The sequence below is a fragment of the Odontesthes bonariensis genome, chromosome 8 (assembly GCF_027942865.1).
Source record: "Odontesthes bonariensis isolate fOdoBon6 chromosome 8, fOdoBon6.hap1, whole genome shotgun sequence".
Classification (NCBI taxonomy): Eukaryota; Metazoa; Chordata; class Actinopteri; order Atheriniformes; family Atherinopsidae; genus Odontesthes; species Odontesthes bonariensis.
The window spans coordinates 2,913,441-2,936,106 of record NC_134513.1 but is presented as its reverse complement, the minus strand read 5'-3'; the positions used below and the strand labels follow the sequence as shown (position 1 = coordinate 2,936,106).

General features: G+C 43.9%; 1 protein-coding gene across 4 annotated transcripts in view; it reads right to left on the bottom strand.

The window, feature by feature from the left end:
- tbc1d22a (TBC1 domain family, member 22a) overlaps positions 1-22,666 on the bottom strand; it is a 172,811-nt gene that overhangs the window by 130,514 nt on the left and 19,631 nt on the right. For all 4 annotated transcript variants that reach the window (XM_075471316.1, XM_075471315.1, XM_075471319.1 and 1 more), the window contains exon 6: positions 7,200-7,270. In XM_075471316.1, the coding sequence (XP_075327431.1) occupies positions 7,200-7,270 (71 nt within the window). The remainder of the gene's footprint in view (positions 1-7,199; positions 7,271-22,666) is intronic.

Sequence of the window (22,666 nt, the reverse complement as noted above, 5' to 3'; positions counted from 1 at the left end):
AACGCATCCAACACGCCTTAAAAAGCTTTGCTTTTATATCTCTGTGCAGTTCTGTCTCCGTTTTTTGTTTTATGGCCACCGAGCGAACACAAAACACAGCGAAACGATCAATAAGAAGTTTCTGCTTTATCGTTTTTTGGTCTTTTTTCTTTCATTTTTTTCCCCCAGACGAGGTCCAACAGAAGTCGGGAGAAAGAAAGGAGAGAAAGAAGCCTTTCTCCTGCCTGAATGGTTCATAGCTCAGAGTTAAGTGGTTTAATGAAGAAAAAACTGGACTGAAAATGAGGAAAAAAGCAGAAAATGTCCAAAGAAAAACGTTGAAAGAACTTCAGAAAGTGTTGAAACTATTGCTGAAGATCACTTAAGCTGCTCGGATGCAAAATATAAAGAAATAAGAGGCGTCTCATGACCAAAATGCTTCAAAAACCACATAAAATACTTAATATGGCTGTCACAATCATACATATTTAGTTGGATATTAATTGTTATACAAGAAATTATAATTAAATGTCTGTTTCTGTTCATTTTAGGCCACTATTTGAGTAAATTAATGTAAAAAAAAAAATTTTGTTGCTCGTCTGACTCCAAATCTGAGGGAATTTTATTCCTGTTTCCTGATATAAAGTCCTGTTTTTCACATTCACTGGAGGAGAATGTGTGACAGGCTGCTGGGAACAAAGTGCCTAAAGATCCAGTTTAAAACGGCTTCTTTGCTAAGTTGGACACAACACTGGTTCATCCCTTTAGTTAGGAGCCTTTTTCCTGCCTGAATGGTTCATAGCTCAGAGTTAAGTGGCTTAATGAAGAAAAACTGGCCTGAAAATGAGGAAAAAAGCAGAAAACGTCCAAAGAAAAACCTCAAATCGTCTTTGGTGCAAAATTAAAGTAAAAAAAGGCTCGATTTGTTGCCTTAATTCATGCATTTTCAACACATAAAATCACCACATGGTGGATAAATACTCGCATCAACTGAATTAGCCATCAACACAGATAGCAGAGTTATAATGAGTGTAAAAAGCAGAAAAGCTCCAGAAATCTGGAGAACTATTACCCAAACAAACTTTAAAAGATTAAAGAAAGACATTTGCCCAACTCCCAAATCCATTCGCTGTCATTTGTTTGTCAGGGCATCCAAGCACACCTCTAATTACTCATTTTTCTGTCCCTGTCAGCACATTCATCACAGAGAGAGCTCCATGTGCAAACACAAAGCAGCTACAAAGCAGCGCACGCTGCCAAAAGAGCGCGCACGTTGAAGGTTAATGGCCAGCTTAGTGGAGGTCAGTCACACTGCAGCTGCATTACTGCCCGACGAAACGGCAACAAAACAAAGCGGACGGCACGAAAACCCCGTCACAAAGGTGCGTTTCGCTGCTTAAAAAGGGCGAGAGGAGACTTTAAAAAGACGAGGCTGGACGACAGAGCGGAGCATGAAGGTGCGTGACAGCTCCTGCCAGCCGTGCTAAATGTGCTTCCTCCCGCTCCTCTTAATCAGCCCGCGTGCACCTCATCTCTTCATTCTTCGCTGCTTCAATCTGCTCGGCCTCTCAGGGACGCTTCACTTCCAAAAACTCCGGAGCAACATGGGAAATATGCTCGGGGAATCCATTCGGGGACTTTAAATGAAGTGGCTTTTCTTCGTGGGTCTCACTAAATTGACTTTCACTTAGCAGGAAGAGGTTACTGTGGAAGTGGACTGGAAACCGTCCCGCTGTGAGCAAAAACAAGCTGAACTCGAGGTAAACTTTGCTTCCTTCGCTTGAATGGAAGGAAGCAAAGTTGCTCTTTAATCACGTAAAAGTTGTTCAGTTGTCTGGTTCTACACGATGTCACCAAAAGTATTCAATCCGGGGTCAGAGGTCGCCGACTTTCTGCAGAGTCGGTCGCTACAGACCTCCAACCTTCACGTGGCCTTCAGATTAGCTCAGGAACAGTGCGTAGAGAGCTTCATGGAATGGGTTTCCATGGCAACTGCATCCAAGCCACACATCCCAATGCAAAGCGTCGGATGCAGCGGTGTAAAGCACGCCACCGCCGGACTCCAGAGCAGCGGAGACGCACTCTCTGGAGGGACCAATCACGCTTCTCCATCTGGAGATCTGTTTGAGGAATCTGGGTTTGGCGGTTGCCATGGGAACGGTGCTCATCTGGCTGCGTTGTGCCAAAGTGTAAAGTTTGGTGGAGGGGGGATCATGGTGTGGGGTTGTTGTTCCGGAGCTGGGCTCGGCCTCTTATGGCGCTTTTCCACCAGCTCGCTTCGGCTCGGTTTGGTTGTGTTTCCATCACACTTCGCGCCTCCTGGACGTGGGCGGTGGTGGTAACACGGCTGCGCGTGTTGCTGCTCACCCTGTGGCTTTTTGCCGCACAGAAGGCAAGAGAAGAGAGCCAGAGAAGACTCCTGGCCGCCAGACAAAACAGTATTGAAAAGTACCGGAGAGTTTTGTTACGAGCTTCAAAAAGACGACGTTTGGAGGTAAGCTAACGGTTGCTAACGCTAGCTTTTATTATCCGCGCTATGACGCTTCCAGTGACGACGCTCATCGCCCAATCAGTGGAAGGCAGTCGGCTGACGTCACGTTTTAGTAACGCTTCGGCCCGCTTGGAACCAGGGCTGAGGTGGTACCAAAAGTCTACCCGGTTGCAGGTACGGCGTGCTGGTGGAAACATGCCGAAGCGAGCTGGTGGAAGCGTCATTTGTTCCAGTAAAAGGAACTCTGACTGCTTCAGCAAACCAAGAGATTTTGGACCATTTCATGCTCCCAGCTCTGTGGAAACAGTTTGGGGACGTCATCTCCCGCCTGGACTACTGCAACTCGCTCCTTGCTGGCGCCCCGGCTTCTGCCATCAGACCCCTGGAGCTGGTTCAGAAAGCTGCTGCTCGTCTGGTGTTCAACCTCCCCGAGTTCTCCCACACTGCTCCCCTTCTCCGCTCTCTACACCGGCTCCCTGTAGCTGCAGCATCCAGTTTCAGTGCTGGCCTACAGGGCAGTGGAAGGAACAGCTCCTTCATACCTCCAGGCTGTGGTAAAGCCCTACACCCCCGCCCGACCGCTTCGCTCTGCGGCCTCCAGGCGCCTGGCTGCCCCGTCACTCAGGGGTCCCTGCGCACGATCTACACGGTCACGGCTTTTCTCTGTTCTGGCGCCCCGATGGTGGAACGATCTCCGACTGATATCAGGACAGCTGAGTCGCTGCCCATCTTTTCCCATCTCTGGAGGAAACTCTACACAGATCCGCCCTCTGAGGACATCACCTGTTTCGTCCCAGCTCCTTACGCACTTATTTGTTTCCTTAAATGTCTTTTCCCCATCTGTCTCGGTACCCAACTTACTGCACTTACTCTAGCACTAGTTTTGCTCTCAGCTGTTTGGTTTTGGAAGGAAATTCACTTCTGATTTCTTCTGAGCTGAAGTTCTTTTGCCTACCGATGTGGAACACACTTATTGTAAGTCGCTTTGGATAAAAGCGTCTGCAGAATGACCGTAATGTGATGTAATGGTCCCGTCCTGTTCAAAGCAGCGTCCATAAAGACCTGGAGGAGTGAGTTTGGTGTGGAAGAACCTGACCTCAACCCGATAGAACACCTTTGGTTCAGCTTCTCTGCTGCTAAAGCTGCGTCGACGTCACTTCCTTGATCTGGGAGCTTCAAAGTAAGATGAGGGTTGATCTACTACTGTAGACAACAAAGCAAGGCTGCTCAATTTCTCCATTGATAAAATAAATTCACAACTCTACAACATAAAAATTCATAAAAAAACATGTAGAATATAGCATATACTTTGTTGTCTACAGTAGTAGATCAACCCTCATCTTACTTTGAAGCTCCCAGATCAAGGAAGTGACGTCGACCCAGCTTTAGCAGCAGAGAAGCTATCAGGCTTGTGTTGATAATAATAAACTCCTGGACTATGTACAAACTTCCAAATGCATCGTTTTGTGAGTACAGACCATATTTGTACTACTGTAGAAGTTTGGTGTCATGGCATGTGATTTTAGTGTGGTAATTTTGGAGATACTGCCAGGGTCCGTTAGCGCTTGTACGAAGCTATTCGGAATAACCAGAGAGTTTCTATTGTATGAGGGCTGTGGAATAACTCAGTAACTCGGCTGATGTTCAGCCAAGATCGAAAAAACTGCGGGTGGGCTACTTGGCTGGATGTCACGGTTCAAATGACCCCAGGTTGAATCTACTCCGGAGTATCACTTTAAGGAACAACACATTAAAAACATGACAAAAGAGTCAGATGGGAACTTCCGGACTGCAAAGACAGGCTTCAGATGCCTCTAAGATGGAGCAAAGTGAAGAAGGTTGGTCATAACTCCACATCAGATGAAATAAAATCCAAATGTTCTCTTCTTTCAGACGATGGAATCATGAGCCACGTTGTCGGGTGAAAATAAAACATGATAATCTTTTAATCCGTCTCTCCGCTGATGTATCTCACACGGCCCTTCGGCCTTATCAATATTTCCACAGCCAGTTAGTTTTCTCCTCTCCCGACACTTCACATCCACCAGCCGCGCTCCATTAGCAAATGTACATTTTGCCACAGGCCGACATCCTTTCACAAAGCAGAAAAGCCATTTAATTTCTTCCCTTTTCCTTCGGGCTCGGACACCAAGTGCTCTTTAAACAAATGAAATAAGACGGCGTAATTTATTAAATAATGGGATGTGTGACGGGGTGCGTTTCTGAGGCCGCGGGCGACCTGTGGAGGAGGTAGAGGCGGGTTTCTGGAGAGCTTCAGATTGCTCTAATTGCAGGGAAAGTGAGGGAAAAAAGAGAGCGTTTCTGCCAAGCTCGGATTTAACCCGGAGATAATTCAAGCCGCGCCGGGCGGCTCGATGCAGGCGTCTGATGGAAAACCTCCGAGTGGGATTACCGAAGTGGGTTCAGAGCATCCTCTTTGTAAACGTAAACAACAACGGAGAACAGAACAACACAGAGAGATGAAAACGGTGACTTCTGCTTCCGGAAGAATAGAAGTAAAAAGAAATAGAAAAATATTTTATTCATCCCCCCAATGGGGGGAAATTCAAATTAGTCAAGTAATCAAAAAACTTATAAATATTTACAATAATTGTATTTAGCAACAACAATAATAATACAAATTCTAAAAAAAATACTAATGAGAATAAGAAAAAGAAGAACAAGAATAAATGACTAAATACATTTTAAAAGATTAAATTACATTTAAAAAAAATTATAAATATTTACAATGATTGTATATTAGCAACAACAATAATACAAATTCTAATAAAAAATAATAATACTATTAATAATAATAATAATAATAATGAATGACTAAATAAATTAAAAAAAAATTTAATAAAATTTAAAAATGAAAGAAAAAAATTTAAAACAGTACAAATAAAATCAATTTAAATAAATTTAATTAAAATTTTTTTTTTTTTTTTTTAATTTAAAATATATATCAATCAATCAATTTGAGAAGGACTAAGCAGTCACTGTTAAAAAGCTAAAAAGGAGGGAAAAGGAAGGGTGGGATGTGTGAAGAAAAGGGATCCTGAGAAAGGAGGTGAAAATGTGTCCATTTGGACAACATAACCGCCTCCAGATACCCAACTTCCCTCCCGTGGAAGCAGAGCGGAGTCAGAAGTGTTCCAATAAAAGTTTTAAAAGGGAAGTGTTCACTTCCATAAACAGGAAGTGAACGCTGCAGGGGAGGAGCCTGAACTGCACCGAGGTTTTCTGCATTTTCATCCAACATCAGTCACGTTTCACTCCATTTCAGAAGCTATTAAACAGCTGCGTGACAGCTGGGAGGTTTGGAGCTGCAGCAGAGAACAGGGCAAACTTTTCAGGAGATTAAAACTCTTCTGGTCAGAAAGCAAATCGTAGATCAGGGATGTCCAATCCTGCAGCTTTTAGATGTTTCCCTGCTCCAACACACCTGATTCTGATGAAATGGACCTCTTCAAAAGATTGTTAAGTTCTGCAGCAACCTGTTAATGATGTGCTGATGCATCTAAAAGCTGCAGGACGGCGGCCCTCAGGGACCCGATGTGGACATCCCTGCATTAGACGATGAGGGAATGTGAATCAGACCCGTTTCCAGGCCGTATATCTGCTGCGGCATCATTCTGATTGGCTTAAAATGTGGAAACAGACCCAAGACGAGCCTTTTATTCAGCATCACAGCGATACAGGAGGACTTAAATCCTCCTAATATGGTTTACCAATGGTGCCAATTAGCTAAATTGTAATTAAACTTTTGTGTTCCACCTCCCTTCGGGCTACGACTGGCTCAACACAGGCAGAAGAACGTTTGTTATGTTCCTTTATACGCTTAATTTATTCCTTTTTTGTGTGTTGTACTCATTACTTTTGCATTTTTACCGGCTTATTTGACATTCATGCCATCACACGGTCCAACATTGTTCATAAAGACCACAGGTGTTAATTCTACACGCACGCACCGCTGAGATATTCAGATTTATTCATGGGTGTACGCGGGAGGCAAAATGTGGGGCAGGTAGATAGAAGAGCGATCCTCCGGCTGTCGGTGGGTCGCTCCCCGGCGTCCTTTTGGAAAAGTTGATATGTGGATGTGTTCGGGGGAGGAATATCAGCTAAAAGAACATTATTAATGTGGCTTTTTCCATTTAAAAACACGCACACACTCAACACAAACATTAACAAACTGTTAATGAGGTGCTATCTCTGCTACGTTAGCTTCCACACGAGTGTGCGGACGACCCCGCGTCCACCGCTTCGTGACTTCTTACGGAGTTATGAGCCTTTACTTCAGCCGAGCACCAAACAAAGCAGCTGGTAATAGCTGAAGCCCCCGCTCTGTAACCTCCCACCACTAAAAAAGCACAAACAGGCGCTCACGCACACACCTTTAATGACTTCTTTTCTGCGGCACATTAACTATTGTGCTGTAATTAATGGGAGAGTCATGGTGTTCAAAAAGCCAGTCGTCTCTCTGCAGACTAAGAGCTGCACGCCACAACAATGGCTTAATGAGTAAACACATCGTGTGTCTCATGAATAAATTATGTGCGCCTCGCAATTAATTTTCCCCATTGAAGTTTGAACCGTTACCAGTCTTTATAAATCAGAGGAGCGAGGGGGGGGGGGAACATGACACCCACTTGTGGGAGTTTTAAATTAACCGTGTTGCAGGTTCGTCTGCCTGCGTTTTACGTGTTTTAAAAGCGGAAAAACTTACGGAAAGAAGCTTCCACGCGATCGGTCGGACCTGTCGTGGGATTCCAGACCAGCTGAGTTTCCGTAGCTCCTCTGTAAAAGACAACACATCAAAAATAACAATGAAAACATGCAGTTAAAGGGCATTCTAATTTCCAAAAAAGGAGACTAAATGCATGATATTCTGCCTGAAAGCTCCAATGTAATCAAAATCAAATCAAATTTTTTAGTTTTTTTAATTTATTTTTTTATTGGCTCTATATGAATGAATTGGATTATTTTATAAATAATTATTACAATGAATTGAATTCCAATTGGCTTGAATTGGACTTTATTATTTAAGTGCCTTGAGATCACATTTGTTGTATTTGGCGCTATATAAATAAAAATTAATTGAATTGAATAAAATAAAATAAAATAAAAGCATTGCAGCAGGGAGTGGAAGAAGCATTAAAAATACATAAAAGAATATAAAGAGAAACAAATAAAATAATTTAAATGAATTTAAAAACAAGCAACAGTCCAGATAAGTTCAAAGATATCGTGCAGATTTCATGCATAGACAGATGAGAACAGAAATGTCTTTAACCTGGATTTAAAAATGTCTCCATTTGGTGAAAGTTTAATCTCCACTGGCAGTTTGTTCCACTTGTTTGTAGTATAACAGCTAAATGCTGCTTCTCCATGTTTAGTCTGGACTCTGGACTGGACCAGCTGACCTGAGTCCTTGGATCTAAGAGCACTGCTGGCTTTATATTCTCTGAACAGATCACAGATTGTAAACCATCAGCAGGCTTTTAAAATCTATTCTGTGACCGACTGGAAGCCGGTGAAAACTTGCATGAAAACTTGCAGTTAAAGTGCATTCTGCTTTCCAAAAAAGGAGACTAAATGCACGGTATTCTGCCTGAAAGCTCTAATGTAATATCAGAAATTCCTTTAGAAATGTGGGGAATTTAATTGGATGAGGCATTGTCCCACTGAAATAAGTGATAGAAAATGTTTATTTTCCTTCTTTCTCTGTGCTCTCTGATTATAATCTGAACTAATCAAACAGCCAACCGACCATCTAAATCTAGCCCAACCGTCCAAAACTTTCACTCTCACACTGGAAATATAAGAAGTGGATTATTAACTCCATTTTCCCCAGGCTGGGTGGGAGAGCCTGCAGGCTATAATGTAAAATGAGTCTGACGGAGAGGTGCAAATTGAACTTTTAAATTGGTGGAGAGTAATCCCCTTTGGGCCCCAAGAAGACCCGGGAAATATGGCTTAATGCAAAGTGTTAGTCCGCCCATACATTTCCTCTTCAACACACACACAGTGGGAGAACAGGATGAGCTTTGGGCATCGATATGGAGTAAAATGAACATCAGAATGAGACTAAATCTAAGGTGTTGGACGCCGTTTCTCTGAAAATTTAATAAAAAAGGGTTTATCTGAAGCCAGAGCCGCCCGTGATGTTCGCTTTGTTTGTTATGAGTGTGTCTAGTTCCCGAGGGCCGTGGTCCCTAGTTCCTAAGGGCTGTGGTCCCTAGTTCCTAGTTCATCAGGGCCGTGGCCCCTAGTTCCCGAGGGCCGTGGCCCCTAGTTCCTGAGGGACGTGGTCTCTAGTTCCTGAGGGCAGTGGTCCCTAGTTCATCAGGGCCGTGGCCCCTAGTTCCCGAGGGCCGTGGCCCCTAGTTCCTGAGGGACGTGGCCCCTAGTTCCTGAGGGACGTGGTCCCTAGTTCCTGAGGGCAGTGGTCCCTAGTTCCTGAGGGACGTGGTCCCTAGTTCCCGAGGGCCGTGGTCCCTAGTTCCTGAGGGCAGTGGTCCCTAGTTCCTGAGGGACGTGGTCCCTAGTTCCCGAGGGCCGTGGTCCCTAGTTCCCGAGGGCCGTGGTCCCTAGTTCCCGAGGGCCGTGGTCCCTAGTTCCCGAGGGACGTGGTCCCTAGTTCCCGAGGGACGTGGTCCCTAGTTCCTGAGGGACGTGGTCCCTAGTTCCCGAGGGCAGTGGTCCCTAGTTCCTGAGGGCCGTGGTCCCTAGTTCCCGAGGGCAGTGGTCCCTAGTTCCTGAGGGACGTGGTCCCTAGTTCCCGAGGGACGTGGTCCCTAGTTCCCGAGGGCCGTGGTCCCTAGTTCCCGAGGGCAGTGGTCCCTAGTTCCCGAGGGCAGTGGTCCCTAGTTCCCGAGGGCCGTGGTCTCTAGTTCCCGAGGGCCGTGGTCTCTAGTTCCCGAGGGCCGTGGTCCCTAGTTCCCGAGGGCCGTGGTCCCTAGTTCCCGAGGGCCGTGGTCCCTAGTTCCCGAGGGCCGTGGTCCCTAGTTCCCGAGGGCCGTGGTCCCTAGTTCCTGAGGGCAGTGGTCCCTAGTTCCCGGTTCTAGGAACTGCAGAAGGTTCCTACAGTGGGAATGTGGCTATTGACTCACCCATTATGATTATTGCTTACCAAACCAAACCAAGAGCGACTTTAGTGGCTTCTAAATGTTTTAAATTGTATCGTCTCAAATTAGCACGATCGGCTATTGCTACTGGTAATTATCATTTCTTAACCAGCATTTATTTGTATTGTCAAACATGATAAACAATCATCAGTCCATCACTAAACAGATCAAGAATCTTTATTGTCACTATGCAGGCATAATTAAATTGAGTTCAGGAGCTCTTGGCTTTGTATACACAAAAAATAAGATATCTAAATAATATACAAGAGAATAAAAATAGTAAAAGTTAAAGTAAAAAGTAAAAAAGTAAAAAGTTACAGTGCAATCCGGTTATTGTATGACTGTATCATCACTTGATCAATTATAAAAGATATTAGCTCTAGATGAGCGCTCAGAGTGAGCGTCCTCGGCCAAAGTGCCAAAATATGCCACTTTAAAGACAAAGATCAGGTTTGATCCGTAGACTGTAGTGCTACCTTTGATCAAAAGTCAGGAGTTTTTATGATTGTGAATAATAAGTGAAAGCCCCTCCCCCCACCAGGTCTACGTGGACATTAGCATTCAACCAGACGAGACAAACAAAGAAAAAGCAGAGGAAACCTCTTCGGCTGTAATTGCACTGCTGCCGTTCCAGGAGTGAAAGGAAAAAAGGGGGGAATTGATTTCCCTGCAAATGAAACGGCACTTCCTTAACATACCTTTCAGAGTTTCAAAAAAAAGAGAAGACGAAGAAGAAGAGGAAAAAAACAAATGTATCTAATGAAAAAGCCAAATTCCTTCAAGCCTTATTCAAGGCAGTGGCTGGAAATTGATAAGGCCTTCGCACAGCGTGAACGGTATTGATTGGAGCTGCCAGGCGACTCCGGCTCGCCTGTTCTTCAAGGCGAACGCGACGCAGAGCCAGTGACAGATAGCAGCGCAGGAAGCAGCAATGGGCTAAGTCCATCGGCTAAATTGAGTGAAACGCATTAGAGCTTGTTCAGCTGATGAGAGCACCTATTTATTCACCACAGCTCCGGCGCATCTCCCACTCTAAATTTCTCCCTCACCTCCTCCCCGGGGACTTTAATGCTATAGAAATTCGATAAAGTGATCTAGTGCACATCGCGGCTCTTGTTGGCTCTGAGGAGTCAGAGCTCCAGAATATGGGAAGGTTTCGATTAGCCCAAAGCTATCAAGCTGCATTTTTTATTTTTTTTTTAAACAACAAAAGATTCAGAAAAACTCTGCAGGACACGACACAAACCATAAAAGCCGTTTTCCTGGGCAACTCGCTGCCTTTCTGTCGTTTCCTTTGAGCAACAACAGAAGGGCGTATGGATTGGATTTAGATCCAGAGACGATACAGCCTCTAAATAAAGGCAAATAAGTCTTTATTTCACCAATACTTTAAGACCAATGAATGAATGAACGCGTACTGTTGCACTGTTAGCTCAGAGCTGCCGTGTTGTTGTTATAGGAAGCTTTCTACACACTACTGCAAAGAAATCCGATCATTTACCGTCAGTTTTACTCGTCAAAGGACTTTTTTTTTAGTGCCCACCCTCGTAGTGCACCAACATAAAATGTGTTTTAAAGACTCTGAACCCTCTTTAGAATAATTCCATCCAGATTTGAGCAGTGTAACTATTGTAGTGTCCATACAGGACCTAGTTTAGGGTGATGAGAATACAAAAAAAATATTTTTAAATAAATAAATAATCAGTAAAATGGCCCTGCTCTGCATTTTCACAAATCAGAAAAAGTTTTCACAAATCCCAGAAAAGGTTTTAATGAATCTACAGCCTCTTTAGAATAATTCTATCCAGATTTGTGCGTACTGTTGCACCGTTAGCTCAGAGCTGCCGTGTTGTTGTTACCCGGGGCTATCGGGGGGGCTTTTAGGAAGCTTTCTACTGTACTTTCTACACTACTGCAAAGAAATCTGATCATTTGCTGTCAGTTTTACTCGTCAAAAGACTTTTTTTAGTGCCGATTTCAAACATTTCCCTGAAAGGCAACGTATGGATTTAGATCCAGAGACGATACAGCCTCTAAATAAGGCTTTATCCGTCTTTACTTCATCAAAACTTTAAGACCAATGAATGAATGAACATGTACTGTTGCACTGTTAGCTCAGAGCTGCCGTGTTGTTGTTATCCGGGGCTTACAGGAAGCTTTCTACACGCTAATGGGATGACGTCATCGAAATCCGATCATTTGCCGTCAGTTTTACTCGTCAAACGACTTTTTTTTGGTGCTCATTCCGAATATTTCCCCTTTAAGGAAACAGCATTGTGTCCGAACTCACCACCAGCCGGCTTCCAGCAACAGTTCCTCCACATCCAACTGCAGTGACGTTATGTAGGAACCATTTATAGAGGTCTTTAAGGGTGAAACCGTTATCCCGTATGCACGCCCACATTTATTATTCCCCTAACAGCCAGTCAAGGATGTCTCCTCTTTCGCCTTGGACCCCTTTGAACCTTCATTTGCACTGTCAGACAAAGAAATTAGTCCATGAATCTTGGTGGCTTGGGCTTAATTAAACGACGTTATATTTCACCTGCCTGGTATTAATCTTACCATAAGAGGTAAAGGGAGGAGGGGTGAAGGGCCGACGCTCTTTACATTCTGCAGCGATTTCCAGAAAGTGACACATCTTTTGGTCAAACTTCTGCAGAAAGACGAGGCAAAGGGGCAAATATTTACCCGCACCATGCGGCCTTTGGAGCTATAAATTATCTTAAGGTAAGCATAGACAGCTTTTACACCAGGAGTTACCCCAACGAGTTACATTTACTCCATTACATTTACTTGAGTAGGTTTTTGAAAACATTACACTTCTAGGAGTAGTTTTAAATCTCTATACTTTTTACTTTTCCTTGAGTAGATGTGTGCAGCAGAAACTGTCCTCTTACTCGCTACATTAGGCTACAATGAGCTGGTTACTTTTCTTCTTACCTCTTTGGTATTCTACGCCTCATTATTTTTATCCCCCCGCGTACGCCTCATTTTAATGTTTTATTCTGGCAGGGAGAGAGACTTCCACCAAAGGCTCTACCACCTGACTGTGTTCCACCAATCAGACGCAGCCGTGCAGTCTGGTCACGTGACCATACTCGATCTCAGCGGCGGGACGGGTTACCTTTAGCATTAGCAGTCGTAGCAAACAAAGAAAGAAACAGATGAAAAATGTCAGAACCAACGGTGGGAAATGAAGACGCAGACGAGGCCTCATACTGAAAGCATGTTTACCTTACAAAGAGTGAGAAACAGCAGCTACATTATGTGTCTTCTGTGGCAACCAAAACAAACGCACATTCAGCAGAAACTCAACATCTAACTTGAGGAAACATGTAGCGGTAAGTTTCCTAAACTCGTTTTTTTCCCCCATGGATAGATGAATGTTTGTTTTTTAGGTTACATATGGGTTACATATGTTTTAAACATTTCCTAAGTCTCTTATTTTTTATTGAAGTTCTTGAATTTACCTGGATTATTTTAATTTAAGCTATTTTGTAATTATTTAATTCATTTCAATTTATTTTATCAATCGGATGAACTCTAATTTGCCTAAAGATGATTATTTAGTATTTCTGTCTGTCTGATTGAATGCTTGTGTTAACAAATAAATCAGACGTTACTCAACAGTTACTCAGTACTTGAGTAGTTTTTTCACCAAGAACTTTTTTACTCTTACTCAAGTAATTATTTGGATGACTACTTTTTACTTTTACTTGAGTCATATTATTCTGAAGTAACAGTACTTTTACTTGAGTACTATTTTAGGCTACTCTACCCACCTCTGATCCTTATTGTATTTACTCTTTTTTGTTCATGCATCATTTCCAGGGAATCATCTTTAACTTGCAAAAATCCTTCTTTTTAGTGTGATGAATGGCTATATAAAAGGTTAGACTCACCATGAGCTATTTAACACCAAATAACAACTGTGTACACTTCTTTTAATCTAATTTAAGTTTTGAAGTTTTTCAAAAACCCCAAAAAAATTAATTTTGAAGAATTGTGTGTGTGTGTGTGTGTGTGTGTGTGTGTGTGTGTGTGTGTGTGTGTGTTTTTGTGTCATTATGGGAACCATACCCTGACAGAACACCAACGTATGGGGACCTCCAGTAGATGTGAGGACAACGCCGCAGTGCATCAATTTAAAGTGATTTTCAGGGTTAAAAATTGGTTTTAAGGTTCACCGACTCTTTGGAAACACGTCCACACTCAGCGCACAGCTCATTCCTGACGAGTAACGATCCATTCACGACGGCAGGTGGCTAATTTCATTAGCGCGATCTTTCTTCACCTCTCAGAAAAATACTTCCTACTCTCCGGGGCAACCTGGAAGGAGACAGCCGAGCACCGGCTCCTCTGGAATAAATTAAAGCCGTTTTGTGACATTTGGAAAATTAAAGGGATAGTTCGCCTCTTGACAATAAGCTGTATGACATCCCATATCAGCAACATCATTTCTGAACATCTTCTTACCCCCTGCTGCGTCCTGTGAGCAGAGTTCCAGCCTCGTTTTGGTGTTGATGAAGGTAGTCCGGCTAGTTGGCTGGGGTTTAAAAAATAAAGCGTTTTGCTTCTCAGAACAATATGCGTTCAACAGAGTAATACATTTGCATCACAAAATCGTTCTCCAGGAAAAAGTCAGAGCTCACAATCTCTTGGCACTTTTTTCTCTCCCTTCGTATCACTGCCTGCTGCCGACAGCCGCGCCTGTTACGGTGTTTGCTGCTCGGTCTGCACAGCAGGCAGTGATACAAAGGGAGAGAAAATAGGGCCAAGCGATTGTGAGGTCTGACTTTTTCCTGGAGAACCATTTTGTGATGCAAATGTATTACTCTGTTGAACGCATATTGTTTTGAGAAGCAAGACGCTTTATTTTTTAAACCCCAGCCAACTAGCCGGACTACCTTCATCAACACCAAAACGAGGCTGGAACTCTGCTAACAGGACGCAGCAGGGGGTAAGAAGATGTTCAGAAATGATGTTGCTGATATGGGATGTTACACAGCTTCATGTCAAAAGAGGCGAACTGTCCCTTTAATGCGTTGCTTTTGCTCGGTGGGAACTTCGAGCCGTTCCTGTCGGTTTCACTGAGCCGAACGGGCCGTTTTCCAGCATCGAGATCCACCCAGAAACAATGCAAAGGGGGGGGGAAGCCACTGAACCTAAAACTCAATTTACAGTCAATGATTCACCACACAGGCAATTATCTCAAAGCACACGCAAAAAAGTGCAAAAGCTGAAAGCAGGGTCCCTGAGGGGGCCGGTAAAGAAGCGCATTATTGTATACATTCTTTGAAAATGAGTGTGATCAGTGTTGTGGGTGTTAATCATGCCGGCAGCCCGGGGCCTCGGGGGGGATTCGACTGGAGAGGAAGACGTCTCAACCCTGGAGGAAAATATATTCCGGGAAAAACACCTGTAACAACTACAACTCAAGGGCAGCTGCTGCCGGTCTGTTCCCCCCCGACTGCGTTCCATTATGCATGAACTTACAGGGGCGCACTTTGTCTTGGCTGGAGCGAAGCTGGGGACCGCAGGGGGTGGTCAGGACACCGTGTTCCTCATGTAGAACACCCACAACAGCTGCTCCGATCTGGGACCCTCCGCTCAATGACACTCCAAAGATTCAGAGGGCAAAAATGCACGTATTTGTGTTCATTACAGTAAAGTTAACCAAGCCAAGATGACTAAATGCATCACAGGAGAGCGCCCTGAGAGCAGCGAGAACGGGAAAAAGGAGGTAAAGGTCACGTCAAATGAACACAACATGGAGTCTCCCAGTGCAGGCGGTGCTGTACGTTTGCCAAAAGCAGCTCCAGTGAAGCAGATGGGGCCGGATGCCTCGATAAAGGCCACCTAAACTGTGGCAGCGAAAGGAAAAAGGGAAGGAGAGACGCTCCTTTTCACCTCTCTGGCCCAGATTCTCAGAGCCGACAACCGGGGATTTGAACCACTTGCATGTGGGTCACAGGACCAATACTTAAAACAGCTGCAGAAACACATTTTCAGGAAACCAAATCCAACCTGCCCGGCCATGTTTTCAGCCCACAAGCTGCGACTGGAACAGAAGAAGAAATCAGACGAGAATACGAAGTGAAAAGGTCCACATGTGGAGAAAATACAGCTCAACATCTGACTCTGTCTCCTTTTCCTCAGCAACAACAGCCTCTAAAAAGCTATGAAACTGGAGATAAATCAGGAGGTAAACAAGCATTTTCTTAAACGGGGAAAAGAAGCAGATAACCTCCTGAGGCACCATCAAGATGAAATGAGTAAAACAGTAAAACATGTTCTGTTATTTCTCTCTAATTATTACACAGAAGGGGCTGTGAGGACGGGAAATGTGATGTTTTTCAGCCCCAGCTTCAAGGGAAAGTTGCTGAATTAACTCGAGTTTTCTAACGTGGAAATGAATCCAAAAGTAGCGTATAGTTTTTAGCATTTAGTTTTATTTTAAATGTGCTGCCATATGAATGAAAGTGCCATAACATTTGTTGTGCAAACACACTTTTAACATCAGCATCTTTCTGTAGTTTTTATGTAGAAGCCTCGCTCCACTGTCTGTTTCCTTGAATGACTTGCTGCTATCAGTTGTGTGTTTTGCCTTTAAGTGATATTTTAGACTGGAACTACTACGCTGAGAAGACAATTCAACTTGGCAGTGTTTACAGATGACTTTGGTTCTGTCGACTCCGCCGTCTGGAAGAACTTTAAAATGAAAATGGCCGAGTAAAAGTTCCGTACCCTTCTCCATGTTTGGTGGATCTGCCGATTACTTTCTTTCCCGGTTCCACAGCAGACAGCAGCAGACTTTTACAAAATAAAAGCCTGTGAGCAACAGACTTTTACAAAATAAAAGCCTGTGAGCGACATACTTTTACAAAATAAAAGCCTGTGAGCGACACACTTTTACAAAATAAAAGCCTGTGAGCGACAGACTTTTACAGAATAAAAGCCTGTGAGCGACACACTTTTACAAAATAAAAGCCTGTGAGCGACAGACTTTTACAGAATAAAAGCCTGTGAGCAGCAGACTTTTACAAAATAAAAGCCTGTGAGCAACAGACTTTTACAGAATAAAAGCCTGTGAGCGACAGACTTTTACAAAATAAAAGCCTGTGAGCAACAGACTTTTACAAAATAAAAGCCTGTGAGCAGCAGACTTTTACAAAATAAAAGCCTGTGAGCAACAAACTTTTACAAAATAAAAGCCTGTGAGCAACAGACTTTTACAAAATAAAAGCCTGTGAGCAGCAGACTTTTACAAAATAAAAGCCTGTGAGCAACAGACTTTTACAAAATAAAAGCCTGTGAGCAGCAGACTTTTACAAAATAAAAGCCTGTGAGCAACAGACTTTTACAAAATAAAAGCCTGTGAGCAACACACTTTTACAAAATAAAAGCCTGTGAGCAGCAGACTTTTACAAAATAAAAGCCTGTGAGCAACAGACTTTTACAAAATAAAAGCCTGTGAGCAGCAGACTTTTACAAAATAAAAGCCTGTGAGCAGCAGACTTTTACAAAATAAAAGCCTGTGAGCAACACACTTTTACAAAATAAAAGCCTGTGAGCAGCAGACTTTTACAAAATAAAAGCCTGTGAGCAAAAGACTTTTACAAAATAAAAGCCTGTGAGCAACAGACTTTTGCAATAATAAAATAAATAATAAAACAGGGGGGGTCCGTGGCGTAGTGGGTTGAGCAGGTGCCCCATGTACAGAGGCTATAGTCCTGGCTGCAGCTGGCCCCGGTTCGAGTCCCGCCGTCCTGGACGGCCCTGTGCTGCGTGTTGTTCCCCCTCTCTCTGCCCCCTGCTTCCTGTCTCTCTGAACTTTCCCATCCATTACAGGCACAAATGCCCTAAAAAATAATTTAAAAAAAAAAAACTGCGTTAATGCGTGATAAAATATTTATCAGCGTTAAATAATAATAAATAATAATAGAGTTAACTCGCCCAGCCCTAATAAAAATCCGCTGAATCTTTATCGTTATCGATATGCATCGATAAATATCGTTATCGATATACATCCCGACTGGTCGGTACTCATTTCGGGCAGCAAAAAGTGAAAGAGAAACAAACCAAACGAAGTTGTGAAAAGGTCTGTTTAAACGACCTAAACGCCGGTTCCAGCCCTGAAGGAGGTGGGGCTACCGAGACCAACCAGATCAACTAATAGGCGACCATCTCGTCTGCTTAAATCAAGATTAAGTAGCTGGTTTAAATCACTGTGGCCGTGCACCAAAACTCAAGAAGACACCAGAGGGAAGTTCAAACCTTCACTGGAAGAGACTTTGATCCACGAGGAATGGAATGAAGATCTTAAATCGTAATTATGCACAAAAGACAAGCCAACAGTCGGGTTTGCACTTGGATGGAACTCAACTGGCCCAGTGAGGGCTCCTCTTCCTTTCAGAATCCAATATGAATAAAATCAAACGAAGCGACGTTTCTGTGAGTAAGTGTGCGTCTACCTGGCTGTCAGTCAGCCCACCTGCTGGCGTGCACAGCTCAGTGAGAAGAACAGAAGGCGGCGAAAGGGAGGAAGTGCTGTCAGTCAGTGCTGGCTGAGCAGGGAGCTGAGGGGAGCAGGCTGGCAGGCCGGAGCCATGCACTATTCAGGCGGCATTCATACGGAGCGCGACCACTGGGGCAAAACGCCACGCGGCCTGCAGCAACGCCACATTAAGGCACGAGGAACCCCTCACACTGAGGATCGGTTTGCATCAGGAGCTCCCCAACACGGCCGGCTGGAAGCCGTCCACACGCAGCACCCAGTCTCTGAACTCGGTGCTGTAATCTCCACTTTGAGTGTCACCCGAAGCCGTTCTGACACCGAGGTCGGACACCTTTATCACGCCGTGCGTTAAAAAGTTAATCTCCCCTCCAATAAACCTTGAATGCTTTGAGCGGGTCCTGAATGGAGCGACTCGTCTAAAAGGACAAAGCGATAGCAGCGGGGAGAAGACGGCTCGTAAACTAATGGGACCGCTGTGAAATAAGATACTCCCTCCCTGGATCGGACCTGCCCAGGAGGCCTGATGGATGGCCCCCCCGGAAGGGGCCCCGAGTAGATATTAGTGCACAGGCGGGACAATGTTAGTGTGCCTTAAAAATCAGGATTTACATATTTATAGCTCGAAAGTTGTGGAAACTTTCGATTTTGCCGCGACAGAACAGCGTAAATCACTCGTTAACTGATAAGCTAGCTGTGTTAGCACAACTCAGCTCCGTCTCATGCATAAAGCCTAAATGATTTCCAGTTATTAGCTCCATTAGTGCAGCATAAAAACCTCTGTGTGCAGTAACAGAGGAAGCATGCAGAGATGCCAGATCTGCTCACTCAGCACTCGCTCTCACGTTTCATTTGACGTTGATGCGGAAATCCTGCCACGAAACCTCAGTCAACCGGGTTTTAAATGCAGAATCAGTTCGTCTTTGCACCTCTGCAAAATGCAGCTCGTTATGTTGAGAAATGTATTCATAAAAAAAGAAGTTACAACCCTTTTTATCCTCATTTCAGGCTCCATAATGTCTAGGACAGGTGGCTTCCAGGTGTGTTTCACTGCTTCATCAGTGCAGGGAGAAGATTCTGTAGCTGTTCAACATGAGGAGAGAAGCTGTTTATGAGGCTGAAAAAGCAGAATAAACCCTCAGAGACATGTGTCAAAGCTTTAGCATCACCAGCATCAGCTGTCTGGAAGATCATGAAGAAGAAAGAAGTCTCAGGTGAGCTCTGTGGTCACAGAGGGAGGCCGAGGAAGCCAGAAGAACCCTCAAAGGCCCGTCCAACAGATCAGAACCATCTTCAGGAGGCAGCTGTGTCTCTGTCAGAGACGACTGTCCACAGAAGACATGAGCACAAACACAGAGGCTACATGCTACATGCTAACCACTAGTTATAGTTAGCCACAGTAACACAGAGGCTACGCTGCTACAAATAACCGCTAGTTAGCCACAGAAACACAGAGGCTACGCTACTGCATGCTAACTGCTAGTTAGCCACAGAAACACAGAGGCTACGCTGCTGCATGCTAACCGCTAGTTAGCCACAGAAACACAGAGGCTACGCTACTGCATGCTAACTGCTAGTTAGCCACAGAAACACAGAGGCTACGCTGCTACATGCTAACCGCTAGTTGGCCACAGAAACACAGAGGCTACACTGAACATGCTAACCACTAGTTGGCTACAGAAACACAGAGGCTACGCTGAACATGCTAACCGCTAGTTGGCCACAGAAACACAGAGGCTACGCTGCTACATGCTAACCGCTAGTTAGCCACAGAAACACAGAGGCTACGCTGCTGCATGCTAACCGCTAGTTAGCCACAGAAACACAGAGGCTACGCTGCTGCATGCTAACCGCTAGTTAGCCACAGAAACACAGAGGCTACGCTGCTACAAGCTAACCACTAGTTAGCCACAGAAACACAGAGGCTACGCTGCTACATGCTAACAGCTAGTTAGCCACAGAAACACAGAGGCTACGCTGCTACATGCTAACAGCTAGTTAGCCACAGAAACACAGAGGCTACGCTGCTGCATGCTAACCGCTAGTTAGCCACAGAAACAGGATGGACACGTCATAGTTTGGCAGAAAGTCCTTAAAGGAGCTGCAGAGTTCTGGAAAAAGGTGTTCTGGACAGACCGGACCCAGATAAACCTGCATCAGAGTGATGGCAGGAAGAAAGTGTGGAGACCAACAGGAAGAGATCCAGAGCAGAGCAGCTCCTCTGTTAGGCACGGTGGTGGGGGTGTTATGGTGTGGGCATGTGTGGCTGCCACAGGTACCGGCTCACTGATCTGCACTCATTGGACGGAGCTTCATCCTGCAACAAGATAATGATCCCAAACATCCTGCTGAGCAGCAGCAGAGTTTCTCAGAGCTGAAACATGGCCGAGCCGGTCGGCTGATTCACATCCAGCTGAGCCGGCCTTCTGTGGGCTGAAGGAGAGACTTAGAGGGACAAACTGAGAGCTAAAGATGGCTGCTGTAATGGAGCCGCCATCACTCCCACACATTATGGAGCCTGAACTGAGGGGAACTGAGGACATGAAAATGCTTTAATCACATCTGAGGATGGAAGGCAGAGACGCATTGAATAGATTATACAAAACACTCGTGAATAATACTTTAGATTAAGGCTGAAACTTAAAGAAACTACTTTATAAATCTAGTTTGAGCAAAACAAAACAAAAAATTAAATCATGAATCAATAAAAAACATTTAAAGTCATAAAACTGTGGCCAGGTCAGTTTTTTTATTTTTTTATTTAGTCATTTATTATTATCATTATTAGTTAGTAGTAGTATTTTTATTAGAATTTGTATTATTATTATTGTTAATAAATATTTATTATTAAATATAATACGGTAATAAATTCTAATAATTTTTATAATAAGAACAATTTCAATATATAATAATTATAATAAATAATAAATATATAAATAATAAATATTAATAATTTTTTGAGCTACTTGACTAATTTGAATTTCCCCCATTGGGGGATGAATAAAGTATTTTTCTATTTCTATTCTATTTCTATCAAGCTGCAGCCATTTAGGTCCTAAAATCAGTGAATTTGGATGCTGAATTGAGGGATTAAAGCAGGACGTCACAGTGACCAGCAGAGGAACAGCTGAACGCTGCTCAGTCGAGCCGATTAAATAAGAAGGAGGGAAGGTTTTCAAGAAAGACCACATGGTGCAGCATATGAACAAACCGAGCCAGACAATCTGGAAGGATTCTGACACAGGGGACAGCTGGTGGTTGGACCGGCCTTATTCAGTCAGGTGTTATGCCTCGGGACGAGCTAGGAGGCTACATGTGTGTTAGCGTGGCTCCTGCACAGAGTGCAAACATGAAACTAAAACAGGAAATGATAAACAACTGTTCCTCCAGCTTCCACTTTCTAAGAATAGACGCAGAAAACAACCGACGGTGCATTTTGTCTCGCTTCTCCGTCGCATTTATCACACAAACTCCGCTCGTGTCCCACTGACTCCCACAGAAACGCCTCTTTTTGCCCTTTTTCTGCCTTTTTAGAAACCCTAAAGCTGCATCATCTCCTCCCCAAGTCTCCCACACGCGCCACCCAAACCGCCACACAGGAGCGGCGCTTTAAGGCGAGCCATTAGGACGGAGTTAAATTGAATTACATCTCCACTTCACACTTTGATGGCGTCTATTAGCTCTGCAAACAGCTCCGATGGTTAAGCCCGTCACATGGTGACTGCTGTGAAACGGGATTGCCGATCGGAGCGCTGCGGCGTGCGGAGCGAGCAAAGCGTGGCGGGCCTCCTAACCGGGGCTGCGGCAGCGAGGATGGAGGTGGTGACGGAGGAACAAAGAGCTGCAGCACCCCCAACAGAGGGTGCAGACACACTGACGGGCAGAGGAGCTGCTTTTCCTTCCATTTTCTGTTCCACTTGTAGTCAAAAACGGCCTCTTCTGTATGCTCCCTGCGTGTAATTTACATGTGAACATGTGTGGGCGTGCACGTGTGAACGCGTTAACATCCAAGTGGGAAGGATGAAAAATAAAACAAAATTTTTTAAAAAACGAGAGGAAACTGATGAAAAGGGCAAAGAGAGTAAGGAAAAACTGCAGAGAAAGGATCATCGCCATGGCAACAGGAGCATTTCTGCCTTAAACATTAAAAAAGGAAAACAATATACATCAAGTCCCTAAAATCTGGCTGAAAGGCTGGTTTACAGAGAGTATATCCCACTCTGGGGGGGGGGAAACATTCTGATCAACACAAACTGAAGCATTTCAGAGCATCCTGCACAGCACATTTAATTATCTAATTTATTAATCTTCAGTTACTTATTTACATAGTATATATAGTCATAATAATAATAATATATTTTATTTATAAAGCACTTTACATCAACTTAATTATCTTAGAGTGCTACATTTTAAAACTAGCATTTAAAAAAATAAAAAAATAAACAGAAAAATAATTTACAAGTGTATATATTCTGTGTATATTATTTATTCTGTATATATTGTGTATATTATTTATTCTGTATATATTGTGTATATTATGTACATATT